Source organism: Schistocerca piceifrons, chromosome 1 (genome assembly GCF_021461385.2).
Source record: "Schistocerca piceifrons isolate TAMUIC-IGC-003096 chromosome 1, iqSchPice1.1, whole genome shotgun sequence".
In the NCBI taxonomy this organism is placed as follows: domain Eukaryota; kingdom Metazoa; phylum Arthropoda; class Insecta; order Orthoptera; family Acrididae; genus Schistocerca; species Schistocerca piceifrons.
The window spans coordinates 869491938-869510366 of NC_060138.1; the positions used below are offsets into that span (position 1 = coordinate 869491938).

The window sequence follows — 18429 nt, forward strand, 5'->3', positions numbered from 1 at the left end:
GTTTTTTACTATTTATGGAGAATATGTTATGTACCTGTAATAATATTTTATACTAAAGAAGACATAGCTTCCAACGAAGTTTACCAATGTGTCTGGTGAGCCAGTTGGTAAAAGGTTTTTTGAATACAGTGACGAACACATTTTCAAGTAGGATACTTTTTCAAGTGTGTGACGCATTTTTTGATAAATAATTCAGGTCGTTTGGATGCTTTTGAACACAGTCCAGATGGGGCAACTTTGTAATTGGAAGTTTCACTTTAATGGTGGCTAAAACACTAGGCTCTGATTGTAGAAGAGGAGAGAGGGACTGTACATTAGGCAGTGTGTGTGTGTGTGTGTGTGTGTGTGTGTGTGTGTGTGTGTGTGTGTGTGTGTGTGTTAATTTGTGAGTGTTTAAATTTACTTCACTCTACAATCTTTCAGTTTTTAAATTTCCCACCAGTTTTCAAATTTCTTGCCTCCTTCTCTTGATGAAATCTTCGAAAAAAACGGGTGTGGCTTCTGACGTCACAATAATAACATAATTAATAAAAGGGTATGGCTTATTATATCATTGCCTCTGCACGTAGGCAATTTTCACAATCACCTGCAATTTTCAAGGTCAAGTGGGTGATGTCTTTCATTTTAACACCAATGGTATCGCATACCTCAGTACTGTGTTTAAGTGCAAAATGCACCAGGTAGCAAGTAGCCTTACTAGCCTTACTTCTCGTAGCAAACACCTGCCAAAGGCTTACCAGTGGCCTGTGAGCATATATCATACCGAATACCCTCTGCATTCCAAGTACTGTTGTAGCATTTTTCTTGGAGTGCTCATTACCATCTACCTATATCATATAATCACAGTAACTACGATCAACAACTGCTGTTATATTTACTACTTAAGAGTCGAGGAAGAGCTGAATGGCTTACCTCCAAAGTACTTGGATCCTGTCTTTGCAAGTTCATTCTCGAAGGGCTGAATGCCAGCCGCAATAGAGTACACGACATCTTCCACTGCCTGTGAAGCGTTGGGCCCTAAGAGCTTCATGTAAATTGGGATCATCTGCCAAAAAGAAACATATGTCAGAGCATAGCAGGCGGTGTTTTTAGTTGAAAATGACGGCAGCCAAAACTGGTGTTGCAACACATAATATATGCTTGAAACAACAAGTGAAATTCTATGTCAAGCACTTATAATCCTAGTGCTCGGTTTTGACACTAGACAATTATACTGAAGAGAATACATGAATGCGTATTTACAGATATAAAAGCTCAAGGTGTCACAATTTTTTCCACAGTAAATTGTTAACAAATAGCATTAGAAGCAATTTTTATGATATCAATTCACACTTTATTAAAAATTTAATCATAAATAATACATACAAATGAAAATATGAATAAATTGTTCCCTAACCTCTTACGGAAATTAACAATCGCTTTATAATGCGAATATCTTCGATAGATAAATGAGAAGAAGGTGACTGAGGAAGGTGGTATTCCACAATCATCAATGTATTTGAAAATTTTGTTCTTTCACAATTAACTCAGGAACACGAAACAAAAAGAGCAAGCTGCGTTTCACACGAGCAATGCTTTGTAAAACCATGCACATAAGCTTTCCACTCTTAAGAAAGTTTATTCCACGGCATTATTGTTCAACAAGATTACAAGATTTTTGCGCAGTTACTGGCGGCGCGCTGCAGATCCCTCTGACCACGTGTCCTCTCCACCTCACAAACTACGCCAGATGGCACAGTTAACGTCTTGACAGCAACTGGAGACTGTCGTGATTTGAATGCGCTGGCAGAGGCGTGCAGACTTCCTGCGGCGATTATTGCCGTTAGTTATGGGAGCGCGTTTGACAGGATGCGCGCGCGCGTGTTTGTTGGTCCAGCTGAACAGACGTGTGGCGGGACCGATACCGATTCAACGGTCGGTCCGACAAGGCTGCCCTCTGTCTATGCCCCTTCATGCAGTCACTCATAAGTCTGCTGACGACGTAGTTGTCTGGACTCTCCTTACGTGGTTACATCTTCCCGTATCGTGCATACACGGATGATCTGCTGCTGGTTAGTTCTCTAGAGGAGGAAGTAACACAGATCCTAGACACCTTCATGGTTCGTGGACGAACGGCTGGAAGTGTGGCGAGTGTGCGCAGATCCACGGCGCTGTTTATTGGTCGCGGGCTACCCCCTAGAGATCTGGCGCCGCTGCTCTGTGCCTAACATCTCCGCTCTCTGAGAATCATCATTACATCGTCAACGCGCCGAACAGCGGCGGTCAACCTTCGTCAGGTTTAGAGAATTACCGGTATGATGATCAGTTACAGTTCCCTACACCACCTAGATCCTTAGTGTGATGCCTACCTGAATGATGGTTCATACTGCGCAGATTCTATTGCTGACGATTACGATAGGGCGTTGTATCAAGGGGGATGGAGATATTTTGTGACGGCTGGGCTCATCTTCAAAGTACGCTGTGACACACTCAGTCACCGCCTCGCTTTTAGGAGGACTTGGCCTTACGAACGTCCGCTATCGTGTGGCAGCACTTTACATGACCACAATGCGTAAATAATGGCGCAGTGTCAAGGCCTCCATTACGCACCATTTACTTGCAGTCCTTGTGCCAGTATCTCTATCCCTGCCGGTCCCGGTCGGTAGCATCAGACCGACGTTTGCACAGATCGCGGCCTTCATTGTGGAACTCTTACTCACGCTCCCGCCTTTTCCTGCGTAGTGTCGCCTGTAGCATCGTAGAACGTAAGGTCCCAGTGTTGCAGTGAACTGTGATTGGACGGCACATGCATCACAGCTTCTTTCCGACGCATATCAGATCGACTTGATATTATGCGACCTGTGGGAAGTATCCAACTAATCAGGGGCTCCATGCCATAGGGCTGGCGAACTCTCCCCTCTGCGCCGTCTGTCGTAGTGTCGACGATGATTATCACTGATTCAACTGTGTAGCCGTTGCGGATACGGAGGCGTTTTCACCCTTTTTGGACGACCGACACTGACAACACTGTTGTCACGAACATTATCCATTTTTTCAAACTTGCGAATCAACTTGTTTGCACACTTGGGCCGGTTGTCCTCAGCTTTAACTCGGTCGCAAACTTCCTTGGAGCCGCAGATGGGCTGTTAGTGCTCGCATAGTAGGCTTTCACAAGCGCTATACGCTCACGCACGCTGTACCGTGACATTTTCACGTGCAAATGGCAATTCCCAGCCGGCCGATGTAGCCGTGCGGTTCTAGGCGCTTCAGTCTGGAACCGCGTGAGCGCTACGGTCGCAGGTTCGAATCCTGCCTCGGGCATGGATGTGTGTGATGTCCTTAGGTTAGTTAGGGGACTGATGACCACAGATGTTAAGTCTCATAGTGCTCAGAGCTATTTGAACCATTTTGAACTAATTCCCAGCATGCCTCGCGGCCAACAGTGCAGTTTGAATGTCCTAACGCAAACCGTTCAGAAGTTATGATGATTTTATTTCATATAGTTCAATAAGTGTCACACCGTACATAGAATCTATGAATAACGCTGCACTTATTGTTGTTTAAGTTTTCTTAATGGCTCAGTCATGGCTGTGTTTCATATCAGTATTTATTATTTAAAATTTAGATGTAAATGTCGTGTGACTAGGGCCTCCCTTTGGGTAGACCGTTCGCCGGGTGCAAGTCTTTCGATTTGACGTCACTTCGTGGGCTTGCGCGTCGATGGGGATGAAGTGATGATGATGAGGACAACACAACACCCAGTCCCTGAGCGGAGGAAATCTCCGACCCAGCCGGGAATCGAACCCGGGCCCTTAGGATTGACATTCTGCCGCGCTGACCAATCAGCTACCATGGGCGGACTATAATTTAGATGCAGTATGCAGTATACTAAACTGGGATATAAGTCGCTTTCGTACATGTTATCTATTATTTCAGTAATCGTTTATAAAATGTATGTGCGTCTCAGGGCCCTATCATGTTTTATACACCAGTTAGATGTAAGAATATTCGGTTCGACAAATGGTCGCGTGTTTTCTACGAGTGCCGCCGTATGTTATTGACTCCGAGTCTTCTCTTTACCCAGCAGTGGAATATTTTTCTGCAACACAGTCTCGGACGGTCCTCTGGATAAAGAGCTGGGCTTTGGAATATCTATATGGAAATAATCATCACTCACTACTTGAGTTTTGGCAATACTTGCAAACTGAACTTGCCGAGGCTGTCAATTATCTTAAGAGCGTTTTTACCACGCCTCCTCAAAACGGGAGTGTTCCCGACGTGATAAGTGCCGGCCCGATTCGGAATAAAACATGACGCACCTACATCTTGGAATCGGCCAGCCTGCCATCCTTTTTCACCCTGCGTGATTTCCAGGGTCCCAGATGGGTGGTCTACTTTTAATTTCCTTTTCCTCTTTATGTTTGTGTACAAAAACATGAAATAAGTAAATAAATAAAATAAATATGAGCAATGTGAGGGTGCAGCACGGCGTCGTGGCCAGGTCTCGGTATTCGACGCTTGCCCACCTTGTCTCCTCCAACCTATAGCTGACTCTGGCGCTAACAAACCGAAATAAGAAAGATAAATAAATAAAGAAATTAATTAAACAGGAAGATGTGTTTCTTATTTCAAGAGCTCAAAAATTGTTAAAAAAAGGGTAGTGTCTAAATAAAAAAGGGGTGTGATTCCTGCTTTGAGTTCTGTTAAATCAAAAAAGAGGTATCGTCTTTGGAAGAAAAGTAAGCAGGAAAAAAAAAGTGGTTCAAGAGTGGGATTACAATGCAAGATGAAAGAATATCAGTGGTACGATTCACTGATGACATTGCTATTCTGAGTAAAAGTGAAGAAGAATTGCAGGCTCTGTTGAATGGAATTAACAGTCTAATGAGTACAGAATATGGAGTGAGAATAAATCGAAGAAAGACGGAAGTGATGAGAAGTAGCAGAAATGAGAACAGCGAGAAACTTAACACCAGGACTGACGGTCACGAAGTAGATGAAGTTAAAGAATTCTACTACCTAGGCAGCAGCATGACCAATGACGGAAGGAGCATAGAGAATCGAAGCATTTAACATGTGGTGCTGCAGACGAATGTTGAAAATTAGGTGGACCGGAAAGGTAAGGCATGAGGAGGTTCTACACAGAATCGTTGAGCAAAGAAATATGTGGAAAACACTGACAGGATGAAGGAACAGGATGATAGGGCATTTATTAAGGCACCAGGGAATGACTTCCATGGCACTAGACGGAACTGTAGAGGACAAAACACTGTAGAGAAACACAGGGATTGGAATACATCCAGCAAATAATTGAGGATATATGTTGCAAGTGCAAATATGAGACGAAAAGTGTGGCACAGGAGAAAAATTTGTGGGGTGTCGCCGCATCAAACCAGTCAGAAAACTGATGACTAAAAAAAAAAAAAAAAAAAAAAAAAGGAAAAAAGGCGACCTCTTGCGTAAAGCTGTAAATTCGGATTAGAGTCTCGGTCCGGCACATATTTTCGTACGTTACTAATAAATTGTATTGCCGTTGTTCTATCCTACAAGCAGTTTGTGGCAGCATTTCATAATTTAACAATGCGTTTGTACTGCAGAAGGATGTGCCTTGTGCAGTCAGCATAATTAACTACTTGAGACCATCATTGATGTTGTTATCAATGGAGAGACGTCTACAGACGTTAAAGTAACCTCTGGCGTGCCACAGGGGAGTGTTATGGGACCATTGCTTTTCACAATATATATAAATGACCTAGTAGATAGTGTCGGAAGTTCCATGCGGCTTTTCGCGGATGATGCTGTAGTATACAGAGAAGTAGCAGCATTAGAAAATTGTGGCGAAATGCAGGAAGATCTGCAGCGGATAGGCACTTGGTGCAGGGAGTGGCAACTGACCCTTAACATAGACAAATGTAATGTATTGCGAATACATAGAAAGAAGAATCCTTTATTGTATGATTATATGATAGCGGAACAAACACTGGTAGCAGTTACTTCTGTAAAATATCTGGGAGTATGCGTGCGGAACGATTTGAAGTGGAATGATCATATAAAATTAATTGTTGGTAAGGCGGGCACCAGGTTGAGATTCATTGGGAGAGTGCTTAGAAAATGTAGTCCATCAACAAAGGAGGTGGCTTACAAAACACTCGTTCGACCTATACTTGAGTATTGCTCATCAGTGTGGCATCCGTACCAGATCGGTTTGATGGAGGAGATAGAGAAGATCCAAAGAAGAGCGGCGCGTTTCGTCACAGGGTTATTTGGTAACCGTGATAGCGTTACGGAGATGTTTAATAAACTCAAGTGGCAGACTCTGCAAGAGAGGCGCTCTGCATCGCGGTGTAGCTTGCTCGCCAGGCTTCGAGAGGGTGCGTTTCTGGATGAGGTATCGAATATATTGCTTCCCCCTACTTATATCTCCCGAGGAGATCACGAATGTAAAATTAGAGAGATCGCGCACGGAGGCTTTCAGACAGTCGTTCTTCCCGCGAACCATACGCGACTGGAAAAGGAAAGGGAGGTAATGACAGTGGCACGTAAAGTGCCCTCCACCACACACCGTTGGGTGACTTGCGGAGTATAAATGTAGATGTAGATGTAGATGTAGAGGTGGAAAATTATATGTGTAGTATCAAACCATTAATAAATTAAAGATTTGTGCCTTACTTGGGCATCAAATGAGCCAGTGTAGCTCGAATGACGCACCGGCTGGTACTTCGTTCTAGAAACTCCTTTTTGTCCTATCGATTGTTCTCCCAGAGCCTTACAGCGTGGCCTGTGAAAGGCTGAAGGTCAGTGTAAGACAGTTCTGGAATGTGAATGTAGCGTGAAGCGGGAAAACCGCACATTTTGTTATGTAAGGAATATTTTCTTGTGCGAAAGCGACTAACCTTCCCAAACGTCTGCAGCAGCTGTTTATGGCGAAGATTCTTCTCCTGGTCAACAGACCACAGTGGTGGTTCCGGAAACTTTCGGTCCAGATAGTCTGATACGTCGAGAGACTCGACGACCACGTCGCCGCCACCCACCTCCAGAGCGGGCACTTTTGTCTCCGGATGCACAGCGCTGTACCACTCCGGCTTGTTCTTGAGGTTGATGTCCACCATCTCGAAGGGAACGCCCTTGGCAGCCAGGACGAGGCGCGCTCGCTGCGCGAAGGGGCAGTACAGCATGGAGTAGAGTCGCAGCTTGCCCGCCTCCACTGGCGGCGGCTGCGGGTCACCTGCCGACACACGTGAACCAAATGTGCTGCAGTTTGCAAGATATGTTTTTCATGTGATTTGAGTCGCAGTAGGTTTTCCCCAACTTGTCACAAACTGTTGTTCGTTTAAACAGACTCAGAATCATTCTGAGGAATTGGTAGGACTGAAGTTCAAAAAAATGGCTCTCAGCACTATGGGACTTAACGTCTGTCATCAGTCCCCTAGACTTACAACTAATTGGACATAACTAACCTGCCGAGGCAGGATTCGAACCTGCGACCGTTCAGCGGTTCAGCCCCTAGAACCGCTCGGCCACAGCGGCCGGCTGAAGTGAAAGTGTATCACCATGCTGAGATTTATCACATTTCATTGAATCGTGAGGTAAATTGTGCCAGTAGTAAGGGTTAGGACTGTTGAAGGCTGAGTAAAACCCATGCCAGAATTACGGATCTACTACTTACTTTTGCTAAGTGACATCTGGGCCCCTGCTTTATAGATCTGCTGTGTATTGTGGGCAACAGCTGTCAACTGCCGTATGAAAGAGGCGGATTTTATTATCTATCATAACTGATTCTTAAAATTTCATTTCCTTTTGTTACAGTTACGATCATCTTTCAACGTTATTTGCATGGGACTGGCTCATGTGGTTAGAGGTATGGCACAATAATTACAGTAATTTCAATTACATAAAACATATCACATATATACACTTACCTACAAACCTAGCCATTGTGTTACAAGGTAGTTATAAAATCGGAACTATAATATGTCACGGTGTGGTTACTGGCCACTTGGTAACCTGTAACAGGATGTATCTTGCAACAGAAGCTAGTGTACAGTGATGAATGATAGCATACGTAATTATAGTCAGAGTGGACATATAATTCAGATCGCCCTCTAAATACATGCAACACTAGCAGACAGTTACTATCTGATAGCAACACGGTATACAAACCGTCAGTCTCAGTTAGTAGTGTCTAGGTATGGTTTTGTAGCATTTAAGATAGTCATAACGTCATCATGCATATAAACATACAAAGGTGTTAGTCTACAGGTCAGATGGTTATAGAAAGGTGTTAGTCTACAGGTCAGATGGTTTTAAGGTTTGCGATCCATTAGCCAATCTGATTTTAAGTTTTTCAGCTTGTTCATCTATTTTCGAGCTTATGCATGCTATCGATTTCAGCATAGTTTGTGCAAAGTAAGCTACGCACATCACTGTGGAAAACAATGTAAACTTTATAACGATAAACACAGTATTAGGACAACACTACGTGAGCTACGTAGCTATAATACTGATAACAATAAAAACATAAAAGCTAACATACTAATTTAAATACAAAAACTGTTATGTCTTTTTTGTGCAGTCTATGAATTCTTTGACTGCATAAAACGTCTTTCTTTAGCCAGTTATGAAAATCTTTAATGGGACAGTATGCACTTGAAGCGGTGCCTAGACATGTGTAAATTTTCTGCGTTTTACTTAGTATTGGTGTAGTATTGATATCGTCTATTTTTTGACTGTGAAGTCTTTTATGTTGATGAATTGGCCATCTTAACTTATATTTGTTTGATTTTTTCATGTACACTTGGCAAATGAGTGTAAATAATAAGGGCACTGTCAAAAAAATCCAGTTCTTTTAAAACCTGGCATATTGGTTACATCGTTTCTAAGATATTTCCAGTACACTCATTGTCGGCTTCAGTCACATGATAAATTTTTTGTCCCAGAAGAGGTACCCCACAACAGCATGAGCATGTTCTACCGCTGTGAAGACATGTATAGTACAAGTAAAGTAGCATTTTCGTTAACACATACAAATACCCGAAGTTGACTTATTAAGTACGTGACTCTTGGTAGTCTAATTAATAAAAATATGTGTAATTGTCTTGCGATAATTTACTGTCCAAGGTCATACCTATCAGTTTGACAGTTATATAGTCAGCATTAGAATTAATTAATCTAAATGAAATGTTCTCAGTTTTATCCTCATTTACAGCTAATTCGTTTTCTTTAAACCAGTCACTGAATATTCTTAGATCCATTAGGCTTCTAAGTCATTTTCTGCTTAATGGGCGGATTTGCATGGCATGATACTGTGCCGGGAAATTCTAAGCTCAATTATTGAACCTCGGCGAACATCGACTGAAACAGTTAGTAATCTTGGGCTCTTATTGTGAAAGTTTGTCTTCCGCTTCCTATTTCTAATATATCATATTATAAGAGAAATTTATAAATCTAGACTACCAGAGTACCATTATTTATCTACTATGCTTTGATAGCTTATATAATGAAAGGTTTACTCAGATCAATTAACAAGGATGTAGGTGACATTAATAACAACACATAAATAAAAACGCTAATTTAACGTATAATGACAATCAGTTTCACTATGAGAAGAAAAGCTACTAGACCGATAGATTACTTTTATATCCCTCACCCCCTCCACCCCCTTTCCCCCTCTAAAGTACGTAGCACCCAGGATGTAAGGGGTGGTTGAACTTAACTTCTCGTCCAGTTCTCGTATGGACAGTTGGTCGCGGCACCAAGATATGTGACGGATGATGGACGGTTGGGCGTAATCAGTGGCTGCGTGGATGTGTTAACGCACTGCGTAACCGTGGTTAGTGTGCTGTCCAAAGATGGCGAGAGCATACCCCATACAGCTTCCTTGCCGCTTGCTGCATTTGCCATTTTTCAAGGTGTCTGACGTCGCAACACTTGGAAAGGCCTGGTGTATGGAGGCTAAAGAGGGGATCAAAGTAAATCAGTGCATGATATGGGCCAATGCTTTGTGTATAAAATCGGGTATTTGCCGCGATGCGTAGCAAGTGTCCGCTGGATCTCTGTGACATCTTACCGAATTTGCTATATCAATAGTAGTTCAGTCTGATTTGGCAGTCACACAGCTGCTACGTAGTCTGCCTGAATCCTCAGTGGCTCCTCCTAAACCATTTCAGCCAACGACGCACCGATGTTAGATGTATAAACCGTCCATCATCCCATAAATAACCATAGGAAGCACTTCCACCCACTTTTCTTGGTGACACGACAGCAGTCTTTGAAGTTGAATGCCACCTTTCAACCACTCCATTGGTGAAAGGGTGATAATTTGTTGTGTGGTGGCGTTCGAAATCGCGCACATTAGACAATTCGTTGAAATGGTTGGCCTCAAATTGCCGGCCGTGGTCTGTTGTAATATGGAGAGTAGAGCCGAAGTGTACTAACCAATTTGCGACGAACGTCTTCGCAATCGTCTCGGGGGATTTGTCCGTCACTGAAGAGCTTCTGTCCATCTCGAGCATCTGCCAAGTGCCATAAATAGATACATGTAGCCTTTTGAAGGCAGTAGAGGACCCACGAGGTCATGTATATGTGATGTAACACCGCTGGAAGCACAGCAAATATCTATTATCCGTATGAGCATGGAGGCGCACATTGCGTCTCTGACACGGAAGGCAGGAACTTAGGCCAGAGGGCCTTCCAACATTGACGATATCTAAATCTACGTCTATATCTGCGTGTGCATCTACATACGTGCTCCGCAAGCCACAATACAGTCAGTGGCGGAGGGTACTTTGTACCACCACTAATCATTTCCCTTCCTATTCCGCTTGCAAATAAAGGGAGGGAAAAACGCATGCCTATATGCCATCGAATGAAACCTAATTTCTCATGTCTTACGTTGGTGGTGGTAGGATCGTTATGCAGTTAGCTACAAATACTGGTTCTCTAAATTTGCACAATAGCGTCCCGCAAAAAGAATGTCGCCTTCTCTCCAGAGATTTTCATTTGAGTTCACAAAGCACCTGTGTAATACTTGGCGTGTTGTGTGAATCTACTGGGAACAAATCTAGCAGCACGCTTTTGAATTGCTTCGATGTGTTCTTTTTAATCCGTGCCGGCGGGTTTTCCAAACACTCGAGAACTATTCAAGAATGGGTCACACAAGTGTCCTACCTTCGATAACTTTTACAAACGAACCACACTATGCTAAAACTCTGCTGATGATCGAAAATCGACAATTCACCATCTCACTACAATACTTCAAAATGGTTCAAATGGCTTAACATCTGAGGTCATCAGTGCCTAAAACGTAGAACTACTTAAACCTAACTAAGGACATCACACACATCCATGGACTAGGCAAGATTCGAACCTGCGACCGTAGCGGTCGCGCGGTTCCAGTCTGAAGCGATTAGAACCGCTCGCTCACAGCGGCCAGCACTACAATACTTACTTACATGCTCGTTCCGTTTCAAATCGCTTTGCAACATAAAGCCCAAATGTTTACAGACCTGACTGCTTCAGGTAGCATACTACTAATGCTGTAATCGAACATTGCGGGATTGTTTTCATACTCATCAGGGTTAACTTACATTTTTCTACATTTAAAGCAAGCTGCCACTCATCACACCAAATAGACACCCTGTTTAAGTCCTGTACCGTTCTACAGTTGCTCAAAGAGACTGCTTCGCGTACACCACAACATCATCAGTAAACGGCAACAGACTGCTGCTCACCGTTTCCGACAGATCATGTACGCATATACAGGGTGTTACAAAAAGGTACGGCCAAACTTTCAGGAAACATTCCTCGCACACAAGGAAAGAAAATACGTTATATGGACATGTGTCCGGAAACGCTTACTTTCCATGTCAGAGCTCACTTTATTACTTCTCTTCAAATCACATTAATCATGGAATGGAAACACACAGCAACAGAACGTACCAGCGTGACTTCAAACACTTTGTTACAGTAAATGTTCAAAATGTCCTCCGTTAGCGAGGATACATGCATCCACCTTCCGTCGCATGGAATCCCTGATGCGCTGATGCAGCCCTGGAGAGTGGCGTATTGTATCACAGCCGTCCACAATACGAGCACGAAGAGTCTCTACATTTGGTACCGGGGTTGCGTAGACAAGAGCTTTCAAATGCCCCCATAAATGAAAGTCAAGAGGGTTTAGGTCAGGAGATCGTGGAGGCCATGGAATTGGTCCGCCTCTACGAATCTACATCTACATCTGTTGTTGAGAAGCGTACGAACACTTCGACTGAAATGTGTAGGAGCTCCATCGTGCATGAACCACATGTTGTGTCGTACTTGTAAAGGCACATGTTCTAGCAGCACAGGTAGAGTATCCCGTATGAAATCATGATAACGTGCTCCACTGAGCGTAGGTGGAATAACTTAGGGCCCAATCAAGACATCACCAACAATGCCTGCCCAAACGTTCACAGAAAATCTGTGTTGATGACGTGATTGCACAATTGCGTGCGGATTCTCGTCAGCCCACACATGTTGATTGTGAAAATGTACAATTTGATCACGTTGGAATGAAGCCTCATCCGTAAAGAGAACATTTGCACTGAAATGAGGATTGACACATTGTTGGATGAACGATTCGCAGAAGTGTACCCGTGGAGGCCAATCAGCTGCTGATAGTGCCTGCACACGCTATACATGGTATGGAAACAACTGGTTCTTCCGTAGCACTCTCCATACAATGACGTGGTCAACGTTACCTTGTACAACAGCAACTTCTCTGACGCTGACATTAGGTTATCGTCAACTGCACGAAGAATTGCCTCGTCCATTGCAGGTGTCCTCGTCGTTCTAGGTCTTCTCCAGTCGCGAGTCATAGGCTGGAATGTTCCGTGCTCCCTAAGACGCCGATCAATTGCTTCGAACGTCTTCCTGTCGGGACACCTTCGTTCTGGAAATCTGTCTCGATACAAGCGTACCGCGCCACGGCTATTGCTCCGTGCTAATCTATACATCAAATGGGCATCTGCCAACTCCGCATTTGTAAACATTGCATTGACTGCAAAACCACGTTCGTGATGAACACTAACCTGTTGATGCTACGTACTGATGTGTTTGGTGCTAGTACTGTAGAGCAATGAGTCGCATGTCAACACAAGCACCGAAGTCAACATTACCTTCCTTCAATTGGGCCAACTGGCGGTGAATCGAGGAAGTACAGTACATACTGACGAAACTAAAATAAGCTCTAACATGGAAATTAAGCGTTTCCGACACATGTCCATATAACATCTTTTCTTTATTTGTGTGTGAGGAATGTTTCCTGAAAGTTTGGCAGTACCTTTTTGTAACACCCTGTAGACAATAACAGCAGTGCTGCCACATTTCCCACGGGCACTACTGACATTACGCCTGTCTCTGACGAACATTTGCCATCCGGGTCGTTGCTTCTTTTTCTTCTATTTATCAGTCTTCTGACTGACTTGATGCGTCCGCCACGACTTCCTTTGCTGTGCCAACGTCTTCATCTCAGAGTTTCACTTGCAACCTACTACATCCTTAGTTATTTAGTGGATGTATCCCATTCTCCGTCTTCCTTTCCAGTTTTTACCCTCTACAGCTTCCTCTAGTACTATGGAAGTCATTTTCTGATGGCTTAACAGATGTCCTATCATCCTGTCAGTGTTTCCCATATAACGCTTTCCTCTCCGGATCTGCACAGAACCTCGTCATTCCTCACCTCATCAATAAACCTAATTTTCAACATTCGTCTGTAGCACCAAAACTCAAATGCTTCGATTCTCTTCTGTTACGGTTTCCCCACAGTCCATATTTCGCTACCATACAGCGCTGTGGTCTAAACGTACATTCTATGACATTTCTTACTTAAATTAAGGCCTATGTTTGATATTAGTAGATTTCTCTTGGCCAGGAATGCACTTTTTGCCAGGGAAAATCTGCTTTGATGCTCTCTTCGCTCCGTTCATCACTGTTTATTTTGCTGCCTAGGTAGTGGAGTTCGTTAACTTCATCTACTTCATGACCATCAGTCCTGATGCCAAGTTCCTCGCTATTCTCATTTCTGCTACTTCTCATTGCTTTTGTCTTCCTTCGATTTACTCTCAATCCGTATTCTGCACTCATTAGACTGGTCATTCCATTCAGCAGATCTGTAATTCTTCGTCACTTTCATTGAGGACAGCAATATCACCAGCGAATCGTATCATTGATATCGTTTCACATTGAATTTTAAAACCACTCCTGAACCTTTATTTTATTTTCATCATTGCTTCTTCGATGCGTAGATCTACTAAGGATACTGCCTACACTATGCTTGCCAGTTCTCTTTTAGAATACTGCTGCGCGATGTGGGATCTTTACCAGATAGGACTGACGGAGTACATCGAAAAAGTTCAAAGAAGAGCAGCACGTTTTGTACTATCGAGAAATATGGGAGAGAGTGTCACAGAAATGATACAGAATTTGGGCTGGACATCATTAAAAGAAAGGCGTTTTTCGTTGCGACGGAGTCTTGTCACGAAATTCCAACCACCAACTTTCTTCTCCGAATGCGAAAATATTTTGTTGACACCGACCTACATAGGTAGAAACGATCACCACGATAAAATAAGGGAAATCAGAGCTAGTACGTAAAGATATAGTTGTTCGTCCTTTCCACGTGCTATACGAGACCAAAATAATAGATAATTGTGAAGGTGGTTCGATGGACGATCTGCCAGGCACTTAAATGTGATTTGCAGAGTATCCATGTAGATGTAGATATAGATTGAACAGTAGGGGCGACCCTTTTTAATCCGAGCACTTCGTTCTTGGTCTTCAACTCTGATTATTCCGTCTTAGCTCTTGTACATGTCGTATATTACCTGTCTCTCTTCACAGTTTAACCCTATTTTCCTCAGAATTTAGAACATCTTGCACCATTTGCCACTGTCGAACGATTTTCCCAGGTCGACTTTAGTCTTGCTTCCATTATCAGCCGCAACATCAGAATTGCCTCTCTGGTGCCTTTACCTTCCCTAAGGCCAGACTGGTCATCGTCTAACACACCTTCAGTTTTCTTTTCATTTCTTCTGTACATAACTCTTGTCGACAACTTGGATACATGAACTGTTAAACTGAATGTGCAATAATTCTGGCACTTGTCAGCTCTTGTAGTCGTCGGAACTCTATGGATGATACTTTTCCAAAAAGTCAGATGGTATATCTCCTGACTAATAGGCCAACATTCTACGTACCAATGTGAATAGCCGTTTTGTTGTCAGTTCCCCCAATAATTTTAGAAATTATGATGGAATGTCATCTATCCCTTCTGCCTTATTTGATCTTAAGTCTTCCAAAGTTCTGTTAAATTTGTAATCTAATGCTGGATCTCCTACCTCTTCTAAATCGACTCCTGTTTCTTCTTCTATCACATTAGACTAATCTTCCTCGTCATAGGGGCCTTCAATGTACTCTTCGACCTATCTGCTCTCTCCTCTGCATTTGACAGCGGAATCCCGTTGCACTCTTAATGTTATCACGCTTGCTTTTAGTTTCACCGAAGGTTATTTTGACTTTCCTAAATGTTGAGTCAGTCTTTCCGACAATCATTTTTTTTTTAGATTTCTTCATATTTTTCATGCATCCATTTCGTCTTAGCTCCCCTGCACTTCCTGTTTATTTCGGTCCTCAGCGACTTGTATTTCTGTATTCTTGAATTTCCCTTTCCATTGATCGACTGAAGTATTTCTTCTGTTACCTATGGTTTCATCGCAGTTCCCTTCTTTGTGCCTAAGTTTTTCTTTTCCACATCTGTGATTGCCGTTTTTAGAGATGTACACCCCCTTCCATTGTACTGCCTATAGCGCGATTCCTTATTGCAGTATCTGTAGCCTTAGATAACTTTAAGCGTATCTCTTCATTCCTTAGTACCTCCGTATCCCCCGTATTGATTCTCCCTGACTAATCTCTCAAACTTCAGTCTACTCTTCATTACTACTAAATTATGAATTGAGTCTGCACCATGTGATCAAAAGTATCCAGACACCCCCAGATACATACAGCTTCATATTAGGTGCATTGTGCTGCCACCTATTGGCAGGTACATCATGTCAGCGAACTCGTAGTCACTAGATATCGTGATGGAGAAAAATGGGGTGCTCCGCGCAACTCACGGACTTTGAACGTGGTCAAGTGATTGGGTGCCACTTGTGTCATACGTCTGTACGCGTGATTTCCACACTCCTAAACATCCCTAGGTCCACTGTTTCCGATGTGATAGTCAAGTGGAAACGTGAAGGGACACATACAGCACAAATTCGTACAGACCGACCTTATCTGTTGACTGTTGAAGAGGGTCGTAATGTGTAATAGGCAGACGTCTATCCAGACCATCATACAGGAATTCCAAACTGCATCAGGATCCACTGCAAGTACCATGACAGTTAGGCGGGAGGTGAGAAAACTTGGATTTCATGGTCGAGCGGCTGCTCATAAACCACACATCACGCCGGTAAATGCCAAACGACGAATTGCTTGGTGTAAGGAGCGTAAACATTGGTCGATTGACCAGTGGAAAAACGTTGTATGGAGTGACGAATCGCGGTACACAATTTGGCCATCCGATGGCAGGATGTGGGTATGGTGAATTCCCGGTGAACGTCTTCTGCCAGCGTATGTAGTGCCAACAGTAAAATTCGGAGGCGATGGTGTTATGGTTTGGTCGTGTTTTTCATGGAGGGTACATGCACCCCTTATTGTTTTGCGTGGCCGACCGCGGTGGTCGTGCGGCTCTAGGCGCTGCAGTCCGGAACCGCGGGACTGCTCCGGTCGCAGGTTCGTATCCTGTCTCGGGCATGGATGTGTGTGATGTCCTTAGGTTAGTTAGGTTTAAGTAGTTCTAAGTTCTAGGGGACTGATGACCTAAGGTGTTAAGTCCCATAGTGCTCAGAGCCATTTGAACCATTTTTTTGTTTTGCGTGACACTATCACAGCACAGGTCTACATTGATGTTTTAAGCACCTCCTTGCTTCCCATTGTTGAAGAGCAATCCGGGAATGGCGATTGCATCTTTCAACTCGATGGAGCACCTGTTCATGATGCACGGCCTGTGACGGTTACACGACAATAACATCCCTCTAATGGACTGGCCTGCACGTAGTCCTGACCTAAAATCTAAAGAACACCTTTGGGATGTATTGGAACGCCGACTTCGTGTCAAGTCTCACCGACTGACATCGATACCTCTCTTCAATGCAGCATTCCTTGAAGAATGGGCTGTCATTACCCAAGAAAGCTTCGAGCACCTGATTGAACGTATGCCTGTGAGAGTGGAAGCTGTCATGAAGGCTAAGGATGGGCCAACACCATATTGAATTCCAGCATTACCGATGGAGGGCACCACGAACTTGTGTGTCATTTTCAGCCAGGTGTCCGGATGCTTTTGATCACTTAGTGTATATCTGCTGCGTGGTACGTCTTGCAATTCAGTCTCTGATTTCTGAATCTCTGTCTGACTATGTTGTAATGTACCTGAAATCTTCCCGTATCTCCCGGCATTTTCAAAGTGTACTTCCGGCTCTTGTGATTCTTGAACAGAATATTCGTCTTACTAACTGAAATTTACTGCAGAACTGCCTTTCTCCTCACTAATTCCTAGTACCAAGCCCATATTCTCCCGTAAATCTTTCTTCATTTCAGTCACTCCTACTATACCTGTCATAGTTTTCCTACTATATTTAAGCTTCTGTCATTCCACACCCCTACCGATAGAGCGTTATCCTTTCTTTGGTTATTCAATCTTTTCCTCATGATCTCTTCCCCCTTGGTAGTCCCCTCACGGAGATCCAAATGGGGGACTATTCTGGAATCTTTTGCCAATGAAGAGATCGTCATGACACTTTTCCAAATATGTCTTGTGGATACGCGCTATGTATCTTTAATGCAGTGGTTTCCATTGCCTTCTACATCTTCTTGCTGTTGATCATTGCTGATTCTTCCACCTTTATTGGCAGTTTCCCACTCCAAGGGCAATAGAGTGCCCTGAACCTCCGTCTTCTCCTCCGCCCTCTTTGGCAAGGCCGTTGCAGCATCAGGGTGAGTTCTTATGCCGGAAGTGTTCGGCCGCCAGTACAGATTTTTATTTAAAATCTAGGCGTTAGCGTTGTTCGAAGCCGGGACCGAGGACGTTTTGATTAGTAATTAAAAAGGCTACGTCTGGACCGCAGGTCACGTAATCATGGTAATGTCCTGCGTCCTATTACTTAACGAGTCTTCAAGCCACTAACGTATCGGGAATCTACTCCGTATGCTCGTACCTGCGTGCGTGTGTGTGTGTGTGTGTGTGTGTGTGTGTGTGTGTGTGTGTGTGTGTGGGTGTGGGTGTGTGTTTGTGGGTGTGTGTTTGTATTTGTGTTTCGAGTTTACAGGCCCTAAACAGCGAGGATATCATTGCCCTTAGAAATATTAAAAGAAACA

At 43.5% G+C, this 18429-nt stretch overlaps 1 protein-coding gene across 2 annotated transcripts in view; it reads right to left on the reverse strand.

Annotated features, from left to right (window-relative positions):
• LOC124716155 (pyrimidodiazepine synthase-like) overlaps window positions 1-18429 on the reverse strand; it is a 134334-nt gene that overhangs the window by 16428 nt on the left and 99477 nt on the right. For both annotated transcript variants that reach the window (XM_047243150.1, XM_047243149.1), the window contains exons 2-3: window positions 6873-7204; window positions 913-1045 (exon numbers count right to left, since the gene is read on the reverse strand). In XM_047243150.1, coding sequence (XP_047099106.1) covers window positions 913-1045; window positions 6873-7204 — 465 coding nt within the window. The remainder of the gene's footprint in view (window positions 1-912; window positions 1046-6872; window positions 7205-18429) is intronic.